This window comes from Triturus cristatus, chromosome 8 (genome assembly GCF_964204655.1).
Source record: "Triturus cristatus chromosome 8, aTriCri1.1, whole genome shotgun sequence".
Taxonomy (NCBI): Eukaryota; Metazoa; Chordata; class Amphibia; order Caudata; family Salamandridae; genus Triturus; species Triturus cristatus.
Genome location: NC_140591.1, coordinates 365,111,205 through 365,138,090, shown reverse-complemented (window position 1 = coordinate 365,138,090; position 26,886 = coordinate 365,111,205). Strand labels below are relative to the sequence as shown.

At 44.8% G+C, this 26,886-nt stretch overlaps 1 protein-coding gene across 6 annotated transcripts in view; it reads right to left on the bottom strand.

Annotated features, from left to right (window-relative positions):
• The window catches only part of NBEA (neurobeachin), a 1,788,010-nt gene that overhangs the window by 55,233 nt on the left and 1,705,891 nt on the right, over nucleotides 1-26,886 (bottom strand). For all 6 annotated transcript variants that reach the window (XM_085621699.1, XM_085621702.1, XM_085621701.1 and 3 more), the window contains one exon: nucleotides 19,939-20,131. In XM_085621699.1, coding sequence (XP_085477825.1) covers nucleotides 19,939-20,131 — 193 coding nt within the window. The remainder of the gene's footprint in view (nucleotides 1-19,938; nucleotides 20,132-26,886) is intronic.

The window sequence follows — 26,886 nt, the reverse complement described above, 5'->3', positions numbered from 1 at the left end:
ACAAGTTACTTACCTTCGGTAACACTTTTTCTGATGGATACAGTATCTGCCTGTGGATTCCTCACCTTGTGAATATCCCCTGCGCCAGCATTCCACGGAACTTTTCTTTCCCAGCACTCCACGTCGACGTGGGCGACGTCACAATGCATCGGCTCCGCACGCGACTCCGTACGACGTCACCGGAGCCATAAGAAGCCCACGTCGGCGTGACGACGTCAGTTCTACCCATTTTTTCCGTGCCTTCGAGGCGAACAGGTGAACCAACGACAACTCCAAGTATACACAGTATACAGTATACCAACATATATACACAGCATACAAATAAAAGGAATGCTAAACAAACCAGCATTGCCTACAAATGCACAAGAAAATATCAAAACATTCCCACAAGACCTCTTTCATGGTATACAAAGGTGGACAACGGGGGGGCGGGTGGGTCAGTGAGGAATCCACAGGCAGATACTGTATCCACCAGAAAAAGCGTTACCGAAGGTAAGTAACTTGTTCTTCTGATGGACACATCTGCCAGTGGATTCCTCACCTTGTGAATAGATTCCCACAGCAGTCCCCTCTCCCGGAGGAGGGTGTCCACCTTCCTATACCAGAAAGTGTTGTAAGATAGAGCGTGCGAAGTGGCCCTCCCTCCTCATCTCTGAGTCCAAGCAATAATGCTTTGCGAAGGTATGGAGGGAGGCCCAAGTCGCGGCTTTACAAATGTCTGCCACAGGAACACCCCGGGCCAAAGCAGATGTAGATGACTTAGCTCTAGTTGAATGAGCTCTAATGCCCTCAGGAGGGGTCTTACTAGCTAGAGTGTAGCAGATCTTGATGGCAAGGATAATCCATCTCGACAACGTGCGCTTGTGCACCGCTCTTCCCTTGGAATGTCCAACATAACCCACGAAGAGCTGATCGTCCAGACGAAAGTCCTTCGTTCTGTCCAAGTAAAAGCTTACAGCTCTCTTTGGGTCCAGGCGATGAAGCCTTTCCTCCTCTTTGGAAGGATGAGGAGGTGGATAAAAAACAGGGAGAGTAATGGACTGCCCCAAATGAAACGGAGTGACAACTTTTGGCAGGAAAGCAGCCCTGGTCCTGAGAACCATCCTTTCAGCATGCAAGGTTAAAAACGGAGGTTTAGAACTAAGAGCTTGAAGCTCACTCACCCTCCTTGCCGAGGTTATGGCTACAAGAAAAACCACCTTAAAGGACAACAGCCTCAAAGGACAGCTATGTAGAGGCTCAAATGGGGACCCCATCAGAAAGGTTAAAACAAGATGAAGGTCCCACTGAGGCATTACAAATGGAGTGGGAGGAAACATGTTTGTAAGGCCCTTGATAAACCTCAGAACAACCGGAGATTTAAAAAGTGACGGTTAATCTGGAAGGCATAGAAAAGCCGATAAGGCCGAAAGATAACCCTTGACCATGGCCACAGCACAGCCCTGCTGAGCCAGGGAAAGAGCAAACTGAAGCACATCAGAAAGATGAGCTTTTAAAGGGTCAATGGATCTCTCTCCACACCATTTAACAAACTTAGACCACCTGTAGGAGTAAATGGACTTGGTGGAGTGTCGCCTGGCCGATAAAATAACATCCACAACATCAGGCGGGAGAGAGAATGAACTCAGGTTGCCCCGTTCAATCTCCAGGCATGAAGGTGTAAGCTCTGGAGGTGGGGGTGTAGAACCTGCCCCTCCGACTGCGAGAGGAGGTCTGCCATCAGAGGGAGATGGAGCGGAGGGCACAAGGAGAGGTGGAGAAGATCTGTGTACCACACCCTTCTTGGCCAATCCGGGGCGATCAATATAACTTGGGCCCGGTCTTGACGAATCTTCCTCAGAACCCGAGGAATCAAGGGTATGGGAGGAAACGCGTAAAGGAGTCGCGAGCCCCAACTCAACTGAAACGCGTCCCCCAACGCCCCCTGCATCGGAAACTGGAGACTGCAGAACGACGGGCAGTGCGCGTTCTCGCGGGTGGCAAATAGGTCCACCCGAGGAGTCCCCCACGTCCGAAAGACGTGACAAACCACCTCCGGATGGAGCCTCCACTCGTGGTCTGCGGAAAACTGCCGACTGAGACTGTCCGCACGCACGTTCAACACCCCGGCCAGATGATTTTTGCCATCAGACAAATCCGATGGTCCTGAACCAAGGACCATAGACGTAAGGCCTCTCTGCATAGACAAAGAGACCCCACTCCTCCCTGCTTGTTGACATACCACATCGTGGTCGTGTTGTCTGTCAGGACTTGAATCGACTGACCACGAAGGGAAGGGAGGAAAGCCTTGAGCGCCAAACGAATCGCCCGCAATTCCAGAAGGTTGATGTGAAGCAACCTTTCTTCTGGAGACCAAAGTCCTTTGATCTCCAGATCCCCCAGATGCGCACCCCACCCTAAAGTGGATGCATCCGTTATCACTGTGGCCACCGATGGAGGTAGATGGAAGGGCTTTCCTTGTGACAGATTGCCCTTTACGCTCCACCAAGACAGATCCGCTGCAGCTTCTCTGGAGATCTTGATTGACTCCCTGAGATCCCCGTTGTGCTGATACCACTGCTTGCAGAGACACCACTGGAGCGCCCTCATGTGCCAGCGTGCGTGGTTGACCAACAGAATGCAGGAGGCAAACAGACCAAGCAGGCCAAGGACCTTCAGAACAGGAACAACCGCTCCACTGTGGAATAAAGGGACCATCTCCTGAATGTCGAGAATCCTTTGAGGAGGAGGGAATGCTCGACACACAGTAGTGTCCAGTACTGCCCCTATAAACTGGTTGCGTTGAGAGGGCACCAGGTGAGATTTGGGCACATTGATCGAAAAACCCAAGTCGAATAACAGCTGAGATGTCACCTGCAGATGACGCTGCACTATCTCTGGGGACTCTGCCTTCAGAAGCCAGTCGTCCAGGTAAGGGAAAACCGGGATCCCCGACCTCCTGAGATGAGCAGCCACCACTGCCATCACCTTTGTGAAGACTCGAGGTGCGGTAGTAAGACCAAATGGGAGGACCGCAAATTGGTAGTGTTGCGACCCAACCGTAAAACGGAGATACTTCCTGTGCGACTTCAGGATTGGGACATGGAAGTACGCGTCCTGCAAGTCGAGCGACACCATCCAGTCTCCTTGCTGCAACGCTTGAAGAACCTGCGCAAGGGTCAGCATCTTGAATTTCTCCTGTCTCAGGTAAAAATTCAAGATTCTGAGGTCCAGAATCGGACGCAATCTGCCGTCCTTTTTGGGGATCAGAAAATACCGGGAGTAGCATCCCTGACCCTTTTCATGCTCCGGAACCACCTCTATTGCACCCTTCTGAAGCAAGGCTAAAACTTCTTTCTGCAGGAGAAGCAGATGGTCCTCCGAGCAATAATCTTGGCAACGAGGGTAAGGGGGAGGAAACTCCCGAAAGGGAAGGGAGTACCCAGTCTCTACGAGGTTCAAAACCCAAAGGTCGGTTGTAACAGATTTCCAACCCCGTAGAAAGTAGGACACCCGACCCCCCACAGGTCTTACATGATCCGGGATGGGGGATCTAGGGCTGCTTCCCTGAAGCCTCATTTGGAGCAGAGGAGGAGGAGGAAGAAGAAAAAGGGTTGCGTCCAGAACCTCTCCGACCCCTTTGCTTCCCTCTATAGGACCTATAGAGGGGATTCTGCTGCTGTTGTTGCTGCTGCTGTTGGGGCTGTCGGAAAGAGCGAAAGGATGTTCTTCCGAATCCCCTAGACTTTCGAAAAGCTGTACCCCTAGCAGGAGCCTGCAGACCCAAGGACTTTGCCGTCAATCTGCTGTCCTTAAATCGTTGAAGGGCAGAGTCTGCCTTTTCCCCAAACAGTTTCTGTCCGTCGAATGGCAGATCAACCAAAGTGGCCTGAACATCTGCTGAGAATCCAGAGGAACGGAGCCAAGCCTGCCTCCTTGCGGCTATAGACGACCCCATAATTCTCGCCACCGAGTCCGCTGTATCCAGCCCAGACTGGATCACCTGCCTGGCAGCCGCCTGAGTGTCCGCAACAACCTCCAATAAGGACGACTTATCCCCCTCAGGCAACTTAGGGGCCAAAGATTTAATAGAGTCCATCAAGGCATGAACATAACGCCCCAGCAAGCATGTGGCATTAGATGATTTCAGCGCCATACTTCCTGAGGAGAAGGACTTCTTGGCCGCCTGATCAATTTTCTTTGATTCCCTATCAGCCAGAGACTGAGGGAAAGCACCCGAAGTATGTTTTGAACATGAAGCCTGCACAACTAGGCTCTCCAGAGAAGGATGCGTAGACAAAAAATCTGGATCTCCTGGTGCAACTCTGTACCTTCTTGCCACCTGTCTGCAAACCGCCGGAGATGAAAGAGGTTTCCTCCACACCTCCAACACCGGTTCCAAGATGGCCTCATTGAAAGGCAACAAAGGCTCCGAAGCTGATGTCGGAGAGTGCAACACCTCCGTAAGCAGGTTAGACTTGTACTCCACAGAGGGTAGCAGGAGATCTAACAATTCTGCGGCTTTCTTGATCAGCACATGGTAGGGTGCCAATTCCTGTGGAGGAGAAGACCTTGCAGAAGTATGCTCCCACTCTGGGGTGGTATCCAAACCACTTGCTTCTTCTATCCCTTCAAACTCATCCGAAGAAGAGTCGACTTCACCTTCTTCCACCTCTGATCGATATCTCCCTTCCTCCAATACCCTTTGGGCCTCCCGTCTCGACCGGATCCGGGAAGCCGGCGTCGTCGACGTCGTACGCGGCGTCGGTGGAGCCAGAGGTACCGGAGTCGGAGGCGCCATAGGTGGAGTCGGCGGCGCCGGACGCGGCGCCGATGGAGTCGGCCTCCGCGTCGAGGAAGGCTCCGAAGACTGATGGTCCATCCGAGGTCGAGCCGGATCCCCAGCCGGCGCCGGAAACTGCCAAGAAGGCGCCATCGGCATAAAGGGCAGAAAGGGGGCCTGAGCATAATGCTGCGGCACCCCTAGCGTAAACGCCATCGGACCCACGGGACCAGTTGGTGCTCCGGATGGGAAGGCAGCCCTATTAAAAATACCATACATGGCATTCAGAAAGCTTGAGGAATCTGTACCTGGAGCCGGGAATTGGGGATAAGGGACCGACCCTGTATCCCTTTGCGGAGTCACCGGCGTCGGCTCCGCAGTATCATCCACCGGAGCCGCAGATTCATCCGGCACCGGAGCAGCCTCTTCCTGTTCTTGCTCATCCAAAGGAACATCAGACTCCACTTGACCCGGAGTCGAAGCCCTAGACGGAGCCGGTGACGGCGTCGGGGAACGAGCTGGAGCCCGCTTCGGCGAGGGAGACTTCGGAGACTTAGAAGGAGAAGGTGACAAGTCCTTGCTCCGACGTCGACGGGGTGAAGCCGACCTTGACTTCCTGGACTTCGAGGACCGACGACGAGAAGAATGCTTCCTCTTCTTGTGGTGTTTCTTCGACTTCGACGACCTCGAAGTCGATGACTCCTGCCTCGACTTCTCTTTTTTTCTCCCTCTCTTCTCCTCACCAATCTTCTTCATGAAGAGCTTAGTCTTCCTCTCCTTCAGCGCTTTAGGATTCATGCTCCTACAGCACCCGCATTCTTCCATATCGTGGTCTGAAGAAAGGCACCATAAGCAGTCCTGATGCGGATCCGTCATGGACATCAGGCCTCCACATTCCCTACAGGGCTTAAAGCCCGACTTCCTAGTCGAAGACATACCGAATTTTACACAGTAACACAGCTAAACTACAAAGTAGCCAGAGAGCACTGGAAAAAACCGTTGCGCGTCGACGGCGCGGAAAAAAGGGAACTGACGTCATCACGCCGACGTGGGCTTCTTATGGCTCTGGTGACGTCGTACGGAGTCGCGTGCGGAGCCGATGCATTGTGACGTCGCCCACGTCGACGTGGAGTGCTGGGAAAGAAAAGTTCCGTGGAATGCTGGCGCAGGGGATATTCACAAGGTGAGGAATCCACTGGCAGATGTATCCATCAGAAGTATACACTTACTTTATTAATTATTGTGAAATCTCAAGAACGGGCTCAATGCAGCTTTATTTTCTTGTATGTTGATTTTTTTTCCTGATTGTTATGTTCTCTAAAACTAATGAACAGATGTAGTTAAAAAAAAAGAAGAGTTTGGAGGAGGACAAGAGAGATGCCAGCAATTGATATGGCCTTCAGGAAAGTGAATAAGGAAATATGCTTTTTGCACCTCAGATGACTTATAAGGACTAAAAACAAGGAAAATAGTTAAGGACTATGAGTTATTTCAGCAAAACTGAATACAACTTTATTTTTAGGAAACACATACTATATCATTGAGATCTGGGTTTAATACAACTGAGTTAATTTTTTTACTGGGTGACAGGCAGGTGCTCCTTGAAGCGGTCTCAGGAGGGTTGGCTTCACTGTTGATTGTACAAGTCAGTCCAGAGTGGGGTGATGATTCTGATGAGTTGTGAGTCTCTGAGGAGGACAGAGGGGAAACGGAGGGGCTTAAGGACCAGAGGAAATGCAGTGGTTGAAGAATTAAAGGTAGGTGACCTTTGGCGAATTAGGGGACAAACGGGATAAAATAAATATTGAGACAATTTAAGGATGATGGGTATGCGTGAAAATGTGTGAGAGGTTTAATGGAAGGTTGTTAATCAGGTATGCATAAAAATATCTGACGTGGGGGTTTAGGCTGTAAGACCTTGCCACAGTTGTTCTTTGCTAGAGCAGACCAGTTTAATTATCTGTCCTTTTGTTCATCAGATCATCAGATTGGTCGCTATAATCTGAGCCATTCCACCCGATGGAGCTCTGGGAGGTAGACGAAGCTTCTCTTTTGTCCAATCAATTGGGGCCGAGGTACTATCCAGCCAAGATGCAGGAGCTATTATTTATGTTAAGGTACTACAAACAAAATGAATATTCTGTTAAAAAGAAGGTCAAACCCTCTTAATGAGGCAAACTATGTGCGATTAGCGTGATTGCAAACAGCCGGCCTCAACAGTAGGGTTTTCTTCCAACTCATTGAAAGTGGATTACTAAATGCAGAAAAAGTTTCAGAGATAGTTTAACAGCAAATGCTAAATCCGAATGTGTTTATGCAGAACATCTGCCCCGTAATGTATTTTTTAGCATGAGTTAGACGCAGCGATGCTGGCTTGTCTGTCCTTCCATCTGGCATGCTAAAATACTCTGATCTGCTTCCTTTCGCTCAGTGTTGCCATTTTAATGTTTTTTAACCCTTACCCCATGCAGTTTAAGTGATCAAAGCCAGATTTTGCGACTTTTTGTAGTAACAGCCACAGACATGAGTGACAGAACGAAAAACAATGCCCCCATCCCCCTTCACAATACACAGAGGGGCATCTGAGCTTCCCGTATGCCACAAACATTCATTGGTCTTTACCTGAAAGGGGGCGGGGGGAACCCCGCGCCCCCAATGGAACCTTTGAGGGGGTATTATGTAATAATGAAAAGAGCCTTTGTAAGATGCTCAATACGACAATCTTTTTAGACCAATAACAGGTACTTGACAGCAGTTCACAGGTCTAAAAAAAATCAGCATCTGATGACATTTTTAATTGATTTACTGAACCCCACTTGATCCTAAACAACTTACTTAAACATTTAAGACATAAAACGTATGAACCACTCTTTCCGACCATAAATGAATGTGCTATCCGGGGAAAAAATGTGTACAGCATCTTGCTGAGAAAGAATTGTTCTAAGAGTGTGAAACTAAATATTGTGCTGCAGATATATAAATTAACAATTAACTACATCAATGGTTCTGCATTATGCACATTGTTTAAAATGCCCCAAATATTTAAATATATGCTTTTATCAGGGTAGTGTAACTTTAAACCACTACTAAAGCCTATCAAGATAGTTACGCTTCCTTTGTTCTGTACATTCATCCCACTGATAGGTTCCTTCCAATCTGTCCTATTAGACACCCATATATTACATGCTGAGACAAGAGGTCAGCTCATTCTAGATTGTAGAGGGTGGTGAGATTGTGTCTAACTCGACCAAGCAAGTGTGTGCTCTAGAACAACTTTTTCAAGCTCTTGTGGCACCATAGAATAATGTATCCACTGCAAGCACCAGTGTTTAACCTCATGTGCTGGGGTTCACATCTTTGCAATTTAATATAGCCTTTTATAATCGGTCAAAAGCGCCAAAAAACCCGCTCCCTGGTTGAATAGGCACACTACAAATACACCTCTTATGTCATGTTGTGTAAATAAGGTTTTCTTTAAAAACACGAGATCAACTTAAATCAGAAGCTTATTGCAGTCAGCAGTAAAAATAGCTAAGAAGGGGGGATATGAAGGAATGGATGAGATGAATGTTTTGAAAATGGCTAATTATATGCGGCTTATTTAGGGAAGACGCCAAACCAAGAGTTAACAATAAACCTGCTATCAAAAACAGCTTGTCTAATTTTTCAAAATGAAAGTCACTAAAGAATGCTGGAGCTCTCTGTGCTTAAAATCCAGCTCCCCTAGTAGATTCATAGCAGCTCTCTCTGTGCTAGGCCTCAAACCTGTTTCAAAAAATGGGGCACACATCCAAACCTCACTCTCTGGTGTACTGCGGAAACTCTTGTTCCCCCAGTCACTCACTCCCTGTGACCAGAGCAGAATTCCCTTAGCTCAAGCCATGATTCATAATCACAGTTGCATCCCTTCTTGGTGTAACTAGCAGACATGAAGCCACACTGTCAGGTGGATGAGCGAAAAGACATATTAGTGTGCACGATTGCACCTTTCCACTGGACCCTCCAAGAGGCATATGCATCACAACAAAGTACACGATCTTTTTGAATTGGTAGCTCTTTTGAGTAAATGTATTATTGTAGCTAGGAACAAGAATGAAATCGCAGTCGGAATTCTAGAAAACCAAGTTAATAGCTGTCATGCGAGAGGAGGCGATAAAGTAGCATGACAATCACATTTCAAGGTTTCCCCGTTGTCCTCCCAACACGCTCTGATTCACAGCTATCCCTATCATTCAAGAACAATGCACTTCTGGACTTCCAGATGTAGGGGAACCACACTGAAGGCTGAAGGACACAACACTCTTAAGTTGAGGTTTACTGATCTCCCGCACAACTTGTTCAGGTGGACCTTACTGGGGTAAAACAATTTCTCCCCTAAATATATGGCCTGACACACATTTTAGTAGATTGTCTGAGGACAAAGACAATCTTCAAAGAAAGTTGAGGAGGGTATGACTTAACAACACCCAAAACAGCAATACGGTTAAGAGAAAAACAAAAGGGTCGAAATGTACTCAACTGAACTGATAATATTTAAAAAGAAAATGTATAGAGTACAAGATGAAAAGGAAGCTCAAACAAGCAATAACGATGAAAGACTGTAGGAAATCAACGGTGAGCGTAAACATGTCAAATCAAATGTCTTTCTAAAGGATTTCAGCAGTACCTACAATTGAGGCTGTCTCACAACTGCAAACAGTCAGCACTAGGGATGGTGGGAAATGTTACCATTGGACATAACAGAAAGATGAGTGGGGGTCTCTGTGAACAGAAGAACCCTGAAAATGAAAGCTGAAGCACAGAAGAAAGTGTCTTTAGGTGGCTGGTGAAGGATGTAGGCCCACCTGATGCTCTTGAGGGGCTATGCTTGGTTAGTTCTCTTTCTGGAAGTTTACACAGGTCTGACAGCTGTTGTTAAAGAGCTGTCTTGAGTTTCATCAAGCATGACAAAGGAATTGTCCAATCCAAGCAGGGCATGGTTTTTCTATTTACCACAAGTCATCTGACGGCAGTACACAAACATTGCAGTTTTGTTTCATAAATACAAATTACTATGCATTGGATTGTGGTGGTGGTGGTAACAATATCATTAGTAGTAGGATTCCTTACTACTGTAGTATCATTATTATTGGCTCTGAGACTATCAAACGTAGTCACAGCTTTTGGACAGAACGAGCAACGGGTCCAAAAGCCCTTCCTATAAAGTCAGTAATAGGAGGGTCTCTCCCTTGAAGGTTGCATGATTCTCTGGACCCAAAACAACTACCAGATCAGCATTGTAAGCCATAGGCATAAAACCTGTGAGTAGTTAAGTACTACTCCGGCCTGGAATTCAAATTAGGAGTATAATTGCTCTACCCTAGTAGCAGTTCATAGTCTAACAGAGACACATGACAATCTCCTTGTTTTGCTTCTGGAGAAGTAGAGAGACCTTCTGCTTTTACAAAGGTTTTAAGGAATTTAAAGTCTGAGGATAGAATCATATTATAGGCACTCCCAAACCAATTCCAACTAGATTCTTATGTGAGCCACATGACTTTCGCTGAAGTGTGATGTCACCAAAAACTGTAGAGTTTACTTAAGGCCAGTAAAATCTCACTGGCTTCTTGGTCTTATAGCCATTACTGTGCTGATGTCTCTTGGAGTGCAAAACGTTTCTCTGGGTTTACCTAGCCAACCCTTAAATCTTCAAAGTCCTTACCTACCTCAAAGAACAACAGGCAGGACCCTTCCACAGACAATGAGGCAGAATAATTCAGTAAGACTCCAGGAAATTTGGGGGTCAAGTTATCTTACACAGAGTCCCTCCTACCCATTGAATACCAGAAAGGCAAGGGCCCACAGCCAGTCATTACCCCGTTGACATTATATTGTATTGCTTTTGAGAGTAGGATATGCATCTCCATTTTAGTATTAGATGTACTCATTCGGACCCACCTCTGCTGTTCACCAACCAGTTTACATATCCTCCAAATCAGAGTCAACGCCCACCACATCTGATATTTCCACAATATTATTTAATAATTTTTAAATACAGTTTTCTATGGCCCATTGATTTTATTAGATACTGAGAAGGATCTTCAAATGTAATATTTGATTCCCATTGGTTAGTTGATCAAGCTTGGGTCAAGCTGCCAAAACTGTGAGAAAACAGCATCATATAGAGTCTAGGATAATCATGGTCTGTGAACTGGCTGTGACCAGGTGTGGCGGGAGATTGGGTTCAAAATGTTCCTGTCCATCTCCCCTCCACCCTACTAGTGAGTTCACTACATTCATTAATAAGGATTATGAGTAACAGCAAGAGGAGATTTGGGTATAATTTGTGTTTCGAATATTTGTAATAAGTAAATGTATTAATCAATCAAAGCTCATTGCAATTCTTTGGAAACAGAATATGCCTCCAAAAAGCTTTGAAAGCAATTAACACAAATAGCAACGTTCACAGCGAAGAAAATACAATTACAGATCAACAATCTTTCACATAAAACATGTTTATACCTTTAACAAATTCTCTTAAAATTTTGGTTGCTCAATTTCTGCTCAACCACGGCTGGCTTGTCCCTATCAAGTTACTAACTTGTAACTGCACTTTATGGAGGTTACACGTTTGCTGCTTCTAAGCCCACCACTTAAATTGCACCACTGAAAAGAGCACTGCGTGGTTGTTCGGTATCTTACTAGTATCATTGCGCTTTTAACTGTTTAATTGTCTTCTGCCTCGTAGGATTAGCAACACACAAACACATAGTTCTTCAACCAGCCTTTGGGTTGCATCTTCTCCACCACAGGTAAAATTGCTGCATTTATACTCTCTGTGTCCCCCTTCTGCTTCTCTAGGACACCATTCACATCTGTCTTATTGGCTGTGGCATCTAGCAGAGATGGCACTGTTCTTGCTTAGAAAATAGTCAATGTCTCTTCTTTTGCTAAACCACAAAACCCATGAGCGAGGTGAAAAACCTTCATTGCAGCATAAGAGTGTCCTTCTCTTGCTCAGTCACTGAAACCAAAGCTTGCATACTTAACTCCTACCTGGTCATAGAACAGACCTCTGATGATGTGGTACTACTGCATAAACGTTTGAGTAAGTATATAAATCAATTCATAAATACATCAGGAATACAACAGGCACCCATTTAATGTAAACATTTTTCCAACTAGCCCACTATTTCCAGGCCCATTATATTTAATTTGGCTGAGATGACCACTAACCCCCACTTGGCAATGGCATCACTGTTGTGTGTCCCAAATGGTGTATTAAACCATTAAATGAGATGCTGAGATACTAACAGTGAGAACACACACCTCTGTCTTACACCGCTTTCTATTTGGAGTGCATGCCGTAAATGTTCTTCAGCCTCAAAATATCTAGGAGAGCAGCAGGTGAGGCACAGAATCAAGTGTTTGAGAAGAAATACCCGACGCAAATGGACCTTCACAGCTATATCTTTGGCAGGGTTTGGTACAGAAGCAATGCCTCTACCGTGCTCTCTCCTTTTAAACCTGCATGGACTAAAAATAAGATTTCACTTATCGATGACCCCACCTGTAATCCCTTCAAAGGGAAACATCCTGAACAACGACTCCGGAACAACGAGTTCCGGAGTCATGCAAGCCGAACAACGACTTGCCCGAACGACGACTCAGCCTTAACCACGCATGTGCGTGGTTAAGGCTGATGCGGTCTAGTGTTCGGGCAGGGCGGAGTTCGGAAGAGCATCGGAGAGCAACAGGTAAGAGGGGTTAAGTTTCAGGGGGTGGGGGAGTTTAGGGTTAGATTTTAGGGTTTAGTTTTTAGGGGGTATGGGTGTTCGTATTTATTTAAAAGGTGGGTGAATTAATTTATAAGGTGTGGAGATAGTTTTAAGGAGGTGGGGGTGATCATGAATATTTTTAGGGAGCCAGAAATTAGTTTTATGTGGGTTAAGTTAGTTTATTAAGGGGTGTGGGTGAATGTGTATGTTTAAGGGTGTGTGGGTGATCATGTTTAATAATAGGGGGGAATTAGTTATTAGGGTTTGTAGGGGATCGTGTTTAATTTTAGAGTGGGGGTTTAAGAGGGCGGGGGTCTGGGGTTAGTATACAAGGGTTAGGGTTAGTTTTTAGGGGGTGAAGGTGATCGAGATTCTTTTAAGGGTGTGTTGGTAATCGTGTATATTTTTAGGGTGGGGGAATAAGTTTAGTGTGTGTGGGTAATTGTGTTTAATTTAAGGGAGGGGGTAATTAGTTTTTAAGGGGTGGAGGGATCGGGGTACTAGATGGAAAGATTTTTTTAACACGCATTCCTATACCACGAAAAATCATGATAAAGGAATGCGTGGTAAAAAAAATGTGTGGTTTAGATGAGGTTGTGGTTGCGACCTCGTTGTTAAAGAAGTTGTGGTTGGCAAACTTGTAGTTCGAACATAAAACCCCCTTCAAAAGCCCCTCAGTATGTAACTTGGCATGTAGCATGCAGAGTGATGGGTCTACAGTAAAGAGAGGTTTGATTGTCCAAGGGTCTCATAACTTCTAGGATTTAAAAAAAGCATATGGGTAGTTCAAATGTTCCAGGGTCTTAGTAATGGATACAAGCAGCCACCCACTAGCAGAAAATAGAAGGGCATTTAACCCTGAGTTGGTCACTTCCAGATCTATTTAGGTATATTGCTGCCACCTTGTCTCCTCAGCGACAATAAACCTTGAGACTGTTCTGCTGTGTCACATGCACTGCTCTTTCAAGGTTATCACAGTGGCCATGTGCTTGTGTTTTATTCTCTTGTAGATGCACTAGGAGTTTGTAAATGCATGTTACAGACATTTACCATGAATCTGAATATGTGAAGCCTCTGTTGCTCGCTGTCCCTGAGCAGTGTGCAGGAGCTCTCTGCATATGCAATCGAAACTAAACAACAAATACAAGGGCGTGTGAAGTCATCCCTGGGAGTGTAAACTCTCCACTGTACAATTAAAATGAAAGATCTCAGTTGTACAAACTTGTAAACTTTATGACACTGTAAAATGTGAGACTAACAAAGCTTTTAGGACATAGTAGAACATGCCACGTTACTGGCAGCGATGCTGAACAAGTAAACACATTGTAGTTTAAAGGATAACTGCTCAGTTTATTGGTTTCACTGCGAGCCCTGCGCTGTTTGCTGCAGGGCTCTTCGAGTTTTGCAGCACTATAAACAGGCGGCTCTCGTTCGAGGGGTCATTCGGTTTACTTGGTATTAGCCCTAAGGAAGATTACGATGGGATTGTTTTCTTTTCTTAGTAATGTCGTTGTGATGAATGCTTGCCTACCTAACTGAAGCTTTTATACTTTAGACGGACTTTCACTCATTCTCTGAGTCAGTGAGCAATGATGCTTAAAGAATGTGTTAACGACTCCAGGGTTTCACTGCAGACGGGGCCTCTTTCGTTCCATAACACAATTCCTTTTAAACATGATACTTTTTACTAGCAAACTTTTGTTTTTTACTCAGTGGTTCATATGAGGTTACCAATTCTAGCGCTGTGTTGCTCCGTTTGGTTTCCACTTTTAGATTAGTGTTTCTTCTTTTTACAAATACGTCTAATTACACCACCAAGAAAGAAAAACAAACAAGCAATTACACATGTGTGCTGCAGGAATGTTGAAGCTAGTTAACTGTGCTTTTGCGGAGCTGTGTTATTTAGGGTTGCGCTACAGAACACTGAAACTCCGAGAAGCTGAAACCACGTTAAAACCTTCCACTCGCTCCCTCTTAAAGCCTGAATCCATTCCAAAGATTTCTGAGCTGCCTTGAAACGACTCGCCGTGCCCTAGAAGAATCCACATGAAAAACCGCGACATGCTCTCTGTGATGACATTTCTGACCCTCTTCCGGATCCTTAAAGGGCATCCTTCGTTTTATTATTCAAATTAATGTTTAAGGAAGTAATACGACAGAGTTGAAAGGAGCGGTCTGCTTCAGCTCCCAGCAGAAATCTTCAAAAACGTACTAAACTTCTGTGACCTTTCACCGTCAACTAAACCAGCAAACTAATTCCACCCATTGTGCAGGCACCGTCATCAGAGCTAAAGACCACCTTGCAGGGCATCTGAGGGACGACCTGGAGTCTGATCCTCCTGGGGATCAGCGCTAGGTGCCTTCCACTCTGCCTTCACCACTTTGGATCATAGGAAGCTGCCTCCGATGGGCTGGTCCCACGAGAGTTTGATGGTGGTGATCTGCATCCCACTCCCTAGTCGCCCTATCTGTGTCTCATTCTGCATCGCCTGATGAAGGGCAGTGATGGAGGCAGACAGGATGGCGATGGGACGATGTGCTCTTCTAGAATCTCTGCCTGAGTTCATCCCTCAGTGAAGATGCTCCACTACTGCTGAGGATCTCAATACCATCTACCACCATATCTCACATGAACACCTAGGATCTGTTTTTAATAGGGTACCAGGACGTGTGGCCATCCGCATACCCTGGGAGCCAAGAGCCTTATGAAACAGCCACTCTACCAGGCCCACATAGAACCGGAACCGCTTTGCCATTCCTACCTCTCAGCAGCCTCTGTTAAATCAGCAATGTGCTCCACTCTGTCAACGTCCAAAACTACAGAGCCAGTGGAAGACGTGCCATAAATCACACCTCTTGTCACAATGGCAGTGAATATTGATATTTCTATATAAAGACTAATGTCTAGACTGCATTACTGAGAATATCCAAAGACCCACGACCAAGATGTTAAGCAGCCATCTTGGTCGTGGGTCTTCCTCTTTTCTGCATCTAGGCAGTTGTTTATCATCTTCATGTGTTTGCTTGTTTGTTCACCTCATACAGTCACACACTAGATTGTAGTGTAAGAGGGGTTATAGTGTCTCTCCAATTTCAGCGCATTTATTTGTGCAGTCAAATAGTGAGCACTTTTACATTGTAGATTATATTCGTATGGTATGAGCTTAATGAAATCAAACTTCTTTTATGTTACCAACTTGATTTTAAACTGTTCTTTTATAAACATAGAAAATTAGAGCTTTCTTTTGTGAAAGAAACAAAAAACTGCTTTGCCTTATGTGAAATGCTATATTACCCACGTGTCCTTGTCCGTATTATATAAAACTGCAAATAAATAAATTATTGAGATGTTAAACAAATTCCCGTTCTTAATACCTAAAATGCTCAAGGGCACACTTTGGCTAAAAGCAATGAAAGCCCTTAGAGGGATTTATGGTTCAATATTGTCCTATACAAACCTGTAGCAGACATATTCATGCGTGATATCCCACAGCTCTAGAAGCCTTATTTTAACACGTCAAATTGTTCAAGATAGCACTAACCGTAGTTTTTGAACAGTGGTATTTATTTTCACCAGTAGCATTACAACAAGAACCAACCAGTAGTTATAACAATGTCCTACATCAAATCGGTTAGTTGGTGGTCAAATAAACAAAATGGGGATTGTGACGATGTAGTGGAATGTTAGTGGGTAGTAGATACTGGAGCATACATCAATACCGTAAATATCTTAGTGACATGTTGTGGGTGATGGAGTCTATTGCGTGGGACAGTTCTGAATGTTTGTAAATGTAAGGTTCCTTGGCAAGGAGGTTGATTCCGAGTTCGTCCTTCACAACCAGAGATGTGTAGTTTGCAGGTTTAGTGGGAGGGCATTCTAGTGCAGGGGGGAGAGGAGTGAAAGCACATCAAGATACTGTGCATCGGGGAGCATAGGAGTGACAGGAAGGCGTGAAAAGTCTCAGTCAAGCATGTTGACTGTAGAATATAAGTGGATTATGTGGGTAGAGCTAGGATATAAGAGATTGTGAATGGAAATATATCAAAGAGAAAGGAACTTGAAAAGAAACGTGTTCTCTTCTGCACAGACAGCAGTCCTTCATTGTGATGGTACCAGAGGGTGGAAAATTGTGGGGTGAAGTTGATTTCTTTTCCCATGTAGGATGGAGGAATACTGCAGGACATTGAAGATGAGCCTGTGGTAGTGTCTGACGTAGTTCACTAGGTTCTTGGCGGAATGGTCTGGTTGATGTGGTCCTATTCTGGAATTGGAAACAGCAAGCTGATGCAGTAAAGGTATAGAATTCAGTTTGCTTCATTTGAGTGGCAAAGTGTACGTCAAAGTTCCACCCTTAAGAGTGGTGTGACAGTATCGGTGAAGGTGGATAAAACAGTAAGTGCTAGGTGAAGTTTGTTTATGTAAAGTTAAACGTGATGGAAGAAAGGACAATCCAGTGGTAGATGGCTGTGACGTAGACCATAATAGTGGCCTTTACAGATAGGAGAAGAAAGAAAGGACAAGATGATAAACAGGTAGTATGAGATTCCAAAGCAAGAGATGATCTTTTAATGTGAAGTCATGCAGAGAAAGAAAAGGAGCGGTCAAGGTTTGTGAGAGTAGCTGAAGGAGAAACAGGCTATGCAAAATGAGCGGTCCCTGCAGGTGCAATGCACTTTGGTCTAATGCTGCCCTGAAGGCAAGGTGGGGTGCTGGTGGAATAGGTACTGTATCAGAGGTCCTAGAGATAGACTGGAACATGAGGGAAGTTTGAATGGTTAGTAACAGGACTTGACGACAAAGTTTACTGTCTTACTTTTGCCGGAATAGCAGCACTGTTTCTCTGACGCAGTTCGGATGACAGCCAGTGATAAGCAAAAGACCAAATCAAATGATGAATGAATGAAGTAATTTCTATAGCGCACAGCTACTCCAAGGAAGGTCCCGGCGCTTTTACTAGGCTTCCTAAAAGAGAACTGCACTGAAAAGTGCGTCTCCAACACATCATCACTAAGCTCTGAATAAGAATGTTTTCAATGATTTAAAAAAATTGTCCTCATCCGAGATACACCTCAAGTATCTCGGCAGTCTATTCCACAGTTTATGAGCCAGTTTAGTGTGTTTTTTGTAGTTAGGAGAGGTTTGATTGTAAACCGTGCAACGGATAACAGAGTGCATGCGACGTTGAATGTTTTGAGGCTAGGAAATGATTTGGTAGGAGGATGGAGGAAGTCATCGAGGCTGGGTGAGTGTCGAAGTCGAATGGAGAGGAGTAGAAAATTGAGGGTGGGTTAGTTCAGGAGTGAGGCCAGGGTGGAGAGGATCAGTGAAAACATGAATGAGACAAAAGAAGCAATGCTGATCGCATTAAGAAGTGGACAGATGGCCATTATGTAGAATGCAGACAAGAAAGATTGAAGCTTTTGGATAGTCCCTGCAGGTGGGTGCACAAGAGATTCGGCTTTTTAAGTACCCGGGACTTGCTTGGTCAAGAAACAAAGTGGCACAAGAGAGTTCTTGCATTGTGTCAGTCAGTGCAGGGTTTATGTTTTGAAACTTTTGCAGAAAAATAATAGTATTGTGGTCTTATCGCGCAAGTATCAGGACATCCCAGAATTGAGGGGTGAAGTGCTGGAGAAAAAGTTACAGAAAGTGCCAACTGCTGCTTTGAGAGATTTATTGAAGGAATTGAACCAAAACATTTTGGGAAAGGAGCAGTTGCTTAGGTGGAGAGATCTTGATGATCCGCAGGGAGAGAGGCATGTAGTCCTGCACAAACATACACATGCTGAGATGAGGGTGGGACTTCGCAGGTTTGAGAAAACAATAGGGACAGACAGATCAAAGAGAGGAGAGGAGAGGAGAGGAGAGAGAGAGATCAATGTTTAATTGGGAGGGTGTTAAGCTTAAAGTGGCTACGACCAGGGCCGGGTGCTTGATAAGGATGGGTAGAGAGGGAGCTAGCATTGGTGTCTGCCTGGTCACAGACGAGGTCGGGCATGACCAGTACACTGAAAGAGACACTGTTCTAACTGTACTTTATCACTTGTAAATGTATAGAGGTGTTTTAAAAGACTGGCAACTGTGGGCATTAGCCAGCACTTTATTAAACTCTCTTTAGGCATTGTCAGTTTGGCTCACAATCTGAATGGTTGAAACTACCCCCTTCGGGCTACTTTCAACCCCCACTCCCCCCTCCTCGTTTATGATTTCATTAAATGAGCATTCACTCTCACTAACATTTTCCATGCATGTAAATGTAAGAAGCTGCTGCTGGGATAACATATATAATTTATTGAGCAAATACAGGTACACTGTATGCATAATTTCTCCGCAAACATCTGGGTTTTACAGCATGCAGAAAATTTCAACCGTACTTTACAGTCTATTATATGCAAGGAAAAGGCTGAGAGCCATCCAGCTTGTACAGCTGTAATACTAAAGTAAGTGATTAGTAGGCACAAAGGGATCCCGAAACCTTGATTTTTAGTTGATGGGGGGATTCGAAAACCAGCTAAAGTTTGCCAAAGATTGAGAGGTGATGTTTGCCAAGTTCTTATTTGTCTTCAAGAAAGTGTTATAAGTATGAATGCTAAATGCACTGAAGGGTAAGACAGGTCAGTTTTGGACTGTGGGCATGCTTACTAACTGCCAGTATCCCTCTGGTGCTGTAACACCTTCTTAACCGCCCCCTCATCCATGGTACAAACCCAGCACCGCGCATTGAGGTGGCCAGCAGCAAAAGGTACGTTTAAAAAAAAAAAAATTATTTTTACCCCTCACGCATGATGCTCCCTGCGCGCGACACCTCCAGCGCGGCCCCACCCGCCCCACCACTCTGTTTATGGCGGTAGCCACTGCTCAGTCTGCATATAACAGAAGACGCACCTTCTCCACTGCAGAAGATGGTTCTTCTACTGTTTACAGCATAAAGAATTTATGAACATTTTCTATTTCCATAATTTCTATAATGTCTGCAGCAGTACAGACGTAATAAAAGGGCTATTTTAACAATTATAAAGATAGACTTTATATTATGGTTAACGATAGCATGCTTATGGTGGCCGGGAAAGTGACAGTGGTGGAAAGAGGGCACCGCAGCAGATTGCTAAAGGGAGGGCTGAGCAGATCCTTGTGTCTTCTCCTGCAAGGCATTTAAGAGAATAAGAAATCCGGTTTAATAACTGGTTTCCCAAATATTTGGGGCACCAAATCGTCCCTATAGTATTTATGGGTGTCCTGGGCAAAATGTGTGTGTTAAATTGTAAAGCCTTCACCAAGACATAGTACTGAGTTACTAGTTCAAATACATGTGCATATGTGTAGTTGAACAAGTAACACATAAAGTGACCTTGGAACAAAGTGCAATCTGGTGCCAAGGTAACAAGATACAAGAGAAAATCAGGTCAACAGGTACATACCTACTGTGTTATGCCATCTATTTACTGCAAAAAGCCTGCTGCAGGTCACAGTTACCACGGCGGGAATGGTGAGGTGGGGAAGTGTATTGGCTGCCACATGCGTGACCGGCGAGTTAGATGGAAATTTCAGGACCATAATAACATCCTGCTGCATCTGATCTTTGAACATGAGTGGACTCTGTGGTAGGAAACACTGTTGAATAGAAAGGAGAAGAAAACAGAAGGGATAACACAGTTAGCAAGAAGGCCTCAGGGGAACAAGGTTAAACATGAGCACACAGGCATGAGAATGAAAAGGGCCAATGTTCTAGACGCACATCAGTCCTGGTAACATTAAGTGGCATAAATGAGAAACGACATGGGGAGAAGGCAGGGAAGTCCGAAAGGGGGCAGGTTGAATCTTCTATGTTAATATGATTGAGTAAGGAATGAGGAGGAAAGAACCTCTGTGCATGGTGATCATCAGTCAAATGGATTACTTGGGGCAAATACAAACAACCCAACACAACCTCTTGCAGCACTTAAGACATGTATTTTTTTAATAACTATTACAATCTCCAATACAATGTTTGGAAGTATATTTTGCCAAAGTCAGTGACACCTTTAACTTCTGAGATTTCCCCCCCCCCCCTCTGGTTCATCTTATTTACATACAGAAATTGTATAAATGCAAGACAGGCGTGAGGGCCCAATTCAGTAAAAAAAAGTATTGGCGGAGATTTAAATCCCTCCCTGCACATTTTTTGGGGCTATTCACAAACAGTCTCATTCATGCACCTGGAGAGCTTCCCAGGGTGCAGGTTTCAGTTGTGCTACTAGGAATGTCATTTGACTATTCATAGCAAACACAAGGAGATGATGGACGGAGCGCTAAAACATTTCAGACACTCACCCCCAGTCACAGATCTGGGTTGAATCCATCATCATTCTTTATCTCACTTCGCCACCTCAGTTCATACCCAGCTATATTGAAATCAGTCCTGACCCTGTGCCTCATGGGAATAGTCCAGCCCGAACTGCCAAGCCAGGTCTTTCCTGAACCGGAAACAAGCATCCTGGGACCAGTTTCTGGGTAACACCCTTCATCAGCCAGGCTAGCTTGAATCCAGTGGCAAAGTGAGAAAGGGACCCACGTCTGGGCATACCCTGCCAACTTAGGGCGAACAAAGCAAACACAAGGAGTTTCAGCGCTCCATCCATCAGCTTCTTGTGTTTGCTTTGTTCGCCCTAAGTTGGCAGGGTATGCCCAGACGTGGGTCTCATACTCACTTTGCCACTGGATTCAAGTTAGCCTGGCTGATGAAGGGTGTTACCCAGAAACCGGTCCCACGCTGCTTGTTTCCGGTTCAGGGAAGACCTGGCTTGGCAGTTCACGCTGGACGGTTCCCATGAGGCACAGGGTCAAGACTGATTTCCATACAGCTGGGTCTGAACTGAGGTGGTGAAGTGAGCTTAAGAATGATGATGGATCCAACCCAGATCTGTTATTCGGGGTGAGTGTCTGAAAAGCTTCAGCACTCCGTCCATCATCTCCTTGTATTTGACTATTCATATCGGCAGTAGCGTAGTGTGGGAGAGGCCACAGGGGCGGTTGCTCTGGGTGCAAAATTCTTAGGGGGTGGAAAATTTTAAAAGATACAAAATTCGTCCTACCATTTTTTTCTCTTTCAAATTTTGTTCCAGGAACTTCTAACGGTCCATGGGTTAGGAGGAGCAACACTTGCCTTGCCCCGCGCGCTGGCATCCGGCAATATGCCCATGCATGTCGGCTTCTGTGCCCGCTGTGCGATGTTCTACATAGCAGAGAACTCTGCAAAGGGGGAATGGGGCCTCTTGTTCAAATGCAATCTGGGGATGATCTGTTCCCCAACCATGCTGGAAAGGAAGATACGCCAGTCTAACTGGAGTAAATCCCTCGGCTGCAAAAAGTGTTACAGAGGAGTTTGGTAAAGCAAACAAACGTAAATACTTGTTGGCATATCCAGACCATTCGAACTTCTAAGGCAAAGCACACCTTGGAACACCCACTCCCATCTATTTAGTGGGATTAAAAACTGTACATTTCTTTCACACTCATGGTGGGGAACTCTGCAGTAGTAAGTGCATTTACATCTGGGAAGAATCCCTTTGTTAATTCCTAGCAAGAGTAAAAAATATTTTCAGGTGTAAACTTAAGTTTATGACCAAAAGTGCCTTTGTGAACAGGCCAATTATGTTCCACACCATATTGAGATTTCACCAGCGAAGTCTTGCCACACATAATATTAAAAGATAATATTTCAATCAGCCACTCACATTAAAACAACTGATGTTTAGCTGATATCTGCTAGAATTATTGGGTTTTTCCTATGGGCAGCCCATTTCAGAGCTCAATGGTTGAGGGAAATGTGGTATGCAACATAAACCAAAATGATGCGGTGGAGCACAGGAATTCAATCAAAGATAAAATGTTTACACTAACAAAGCACAGTCTGAAAATTCAACTGCATGTAATTTGCTTACCACGACTGAGTGACAGGGTGGTACAAAGAGATATTAATTGAAGAATGAGAGGTCTTCAGTCCTTTACTGCAAAGTTCCAGAATTTAAAGATTTTAGCTGCATTTGGGAATTACAGGCATTGCATACCATGAGGAAATCCGCCTAATGGGATCCTCCTCCATATGCTTAGCTTACCCTTACCATCTTTTGAATACTAGTTGGGCTCAGAAATATATTTTTCTTTCCAGGAGCCATGTGATTTTGTTGGAATAGATATCACTTACAGCCACGTTGGTAACATTAGTGTAACCACCTCCTGCTATAGAACCATGGTTATGCTTTTATTAAAAAGTAACATGAAACAAATTCAAACAGACATTAGCTAAGCCAATAGGTCTGGATGTGGCCGTCAGCCTTCTGGCAATTTGTGTTTTGACAAGATTTTTGCAAAACTTTATTGTTTGGGATTATGCCGGGCTCATGTCAATTTTAAAAATAAACTTTGCTACCAGAAAAAAAATGTTTTTGGTCTAATAAAACCCACACACTTCCATAGTACTCTCTGGCACCGAAAGGAACTACTTTATGTGGGGCTGTGTTTCCTGCGAATGGATGACATGCTGCAACTTGTAGTCAAGTCAGCCGATGGCTGAAGTGGGCAGATATATTGCCCCTTAATGCAGGCTTGAGTGGGTGGAAAAAAAATGTAATGACACCAACCACAGAATAAAGGATGGAGTGTGGCTGAAACCCCTATAAGTAACTATGCTATACACGTAATTTTGTTAAAATTAAAAGGTCTTGGATAACACACACCTAAAAAAGTCAATCAGTCGGTTCTGCTCGAGTTTGTGCCACAGAGAAGAGGAGATGCGTCGGTTCTGCTGGATCCACAGAGACTGGCAGAGCACCTTAAGCCCACTGCCAAGGGTCTAGGACTTAGGTGGCACCACTGGGAAGGATAGATTTACAGATGCCAAATTCAAGGAGCAAGTGCAAGCTTGTTGGAAGCCTGTTGTTCCCCTGAGGTTTCAGATCAGGAGGCCAGCCAACTAGCACTTGGAGTCACTCTGGATTCTTGGTTCAAGAGATGCAGGTTAAGTCCTTATCACCCAGGTAAGAGGGCAGCAGGCACACACAGCAGGGCAGCAGTCCTTCAGAGCAGCAGTCCAGCAGAGTGACAGTCTTTTCAGCAGCCCAGCAATAATTTTTCCTGGCAGAGGATCCACAGATTCAGAAGAGTACTGAAGAGTTGGTTTCTGAGGTACTTTATTTATACCCATGTTTACCTTTGAAGTGGAGAGAAGCTTCTAGAGGCAGGCATTTGAAGGGCATAGGTGCCCTGCCTTCCTGGTCCTGGCTCCAGAATAACTACAGGGTGTATGCAGCCCTTTGTGTAGAGACAGGACACAGACTATTCAAGTGTTAGTGGGGATGGGCCCAGCTCCTCCCTTCCATCCTGTCAGTGATGGCCCATCCAGTCACATCTAAGCTCCCCATTGTGTGTGGCTGTCTAGGAGAAATACACAAAACGTAACTGTCAACTATATCCAGTCATATGACCCAGGCCCCAAATGGCTATGGCAGGAAAATGCCAACTTTCTGAAAGTAGCATTTTCAAAATTGTAATTTGAATTCCGACTTCAACATAAGTTAGGATTTTTTATTACAATTCCAAAGACACCAAAAAGACCTAGTAACCTGTTCCCGTTTGAAAATTACATTTATTAAATGTAATACGGTAACTTCCATATTCTCCTAGGAGAGAGGCAGGCTTTGCAGTAGTTTTTCACTACCAGGACATGTAAAACATAAAAGTACATGTTCTACTTTTTAAATACATTGCACCCTGTTCTCTGGGCTGTCGAGAGCCTACCATCTGGGCAACTTATATGTATTAAAAAGGGAGGAGGTTGGGCCTGGCAGAAGGTGTACTTTGTCAGATTGAAATGGCAGTTTAAAGCTGCACACACAGGCTGCAATAGCAGGCCTGAGACATGTTTAAAGTGTTACTTAAGCGGGTGACACAATCAGTGCTGCAGGCCCACTAGGAGATCACCGGTACTGTCACTTTCCTAGGGACTTATAAGTAAATTAAATGTGCCAATTGGGTAGAGGCCAATAATACCATGTTTTAAGGAGTGAGCGCAAGCACCTTAGCACTAGTTAGCAGTGGCGAAGTGTAGAGAGCGCTAAGACCAACAAAAATGAAGTCTGCAAAAATAGGAGGTCTGAAGGCAAAAATTTAGGTCAGAAAACCATGCAAAGGATGACAGGTCTAACAGAGAGCAAAATGCAGTCACTCTAAGTGAAGTTAACTAGTGGCTTAAGAAGGTTGACCTACTGCCCCATGCATAAGCAAAATTGTGAATGGCACAATAGCAGACCAATGGATGAAAAGAGGTGAGTGAAAGCCTCAATATGTCAATATGTTATACATATTTTATTAAAATCAAAAGGTCTTAGCTAATGCCAGACCTAAAACTATGTAGGTGTCTCTGCCTGTCAACATGGATCATTTAAATAAAGGTTGAGAAAAAATTTAGAAACATCTCCCTTTAACTTTGACCTAATACTGTGATAGCCCACAAAGTGCCTAAAGGTCATCAGTATTTTTGATGCGGATTATCATCATCAATAATAATAAAAATATGAATAAATGTATTGTATGATTAATCCAAACCTTTACAAAATTAAAAGCTCCGACCAATCATTGTAAACGGTTTTTATAATTTGGTTTTGAAGTGCAGACAATAAGTAATTCTAAATAGCCACCTTCTTTGAACTAAGATTCTTCAGAATTGCAACTATATTTCTTTCTCTTTTAGTAGCAACTGTTACTTTTTCCCAAAAAAATTGTACCTTTGTGAAGAGGGCAACATGCATTACTTTTTTCTAATAAGTTCTGATACATATTATTTTGACGGGGGCTGAGATAGGAAAACACAACCTAGGTACCAATCTACTGTCCGAAGAACGATATTGCACTGGCAAAACACTGGAATAGGCCAGCAAGGATTAGTTAATGTAAATGAAAGGGGCCTTTGTCCTTTGGGGGAGCAGCAACAGACTATTGGTGTTAGTACTATGGATGGCCCCGCCCTATTTCTGGGATTTAAAGTTCATCCTGTCATAGGAACAAGCATTGTTGATTAGGAAGAAGAGTTACAAAAAGTGCTGCTAGTATCCATGTTTGCATTCAAAAGAAGTAAGGCTTGGAAGCCACAGCAAAGACATAATATTATGAAAAGATGCAGTTAACAAGCTGTGGCAAAGCCAATAGTTCACGCCGACGCAAGAGATATTGGAATTGTCAATAAGTTTTAGCCATGTTCTACACCAGTGTGACTGCTGTTCAGCATGGCTAAAGGTTAGTGGCATAAAGGAGAGTGGGGTGGTGTGCTGTAAAGTAGAGTTGAGTGGAGTGTTATGGAGTGGTATAGAGAGTCGCGGAGTGGTGTGGAGTTGTGTAGAGTAGAGTTGAGTAGAATGAAGTGGAAAGTCATGGAGTGGCACAGAATGCTGTGGAGTGTCATGGAGGGAGTAGGCTGTCATAAGTGGAAGGGCGCAGAGTAGAGTGTTGTAGAGTTGAGTGACAGAGTGGGGTAGAGTTTCAGAGTGGTGTAGAGTGGAGTGGCATAGATTGTTGTAGAGAGGTGTGGAGTGGCATAGAAGATTTTGCTTAGAGTGGAGTAGTGTGTTGCAAAGTGGCGTAGAGGGGAGTAGATTGTCAGAGTGTAGTGTAGTAGTTTGGAACGGCAGGGTGGCGTGACTTGTCAGAGTGGGGTGGTATAGGGTGGCGTAGTGTGTCACGGAGTGGCATAGAGGGGGTTCCTTAGAGCATCATAGAGCTGAGTAGTGTCAGAGTGTGTTGGAGGGTGGTTTTCACCACACAGGAACTAACACTGAATGTGTTATCTGAAATAACAAGACACACTTCTGAGAAGCAGGAATTGAGTCAGGAGTGACACGATTTATTTAAACAACTAAACAATAAATGTCAAGGACACATCACTAGTGGAGTAGAGCGTCATAGAGTGGAGTAATGTAGAGTAGACTGGCGTAGAGTGGTGCAGAGTAGAGTGGAGGGTGCAGCATATCAATCAATCAATCAATCAATCAATCAATCAGGGGTTTATATAGCGCGCTACTCACCTGTGAGGGTCTCAAGGCGCTGGAAGGAGGGGGCAGGCTCCGGATCAGTCGAAGAGCCAGGTCTTGAGGTTCTTGCTAAAGGTGTGCAGGGTTGGAGAGCGTCTGATGTTTACGGGGAGCTCGTTCCAGGTCTTGGCTGCGATAGAGGAGAAGGCTCTCCCGCCTGTTCTACTTCTGCGGATGCGGGGGACCTCTGCCAGGGCGAGGTCGGTGGAGCGGAGGTTCCTCTTGGGTACATGGAAGGATAGTCTCTCTTTGAGATATTTGGGTCTGATGTTGTTGAGGGATTTGTAGACGTGGGTGAGGAGTTTG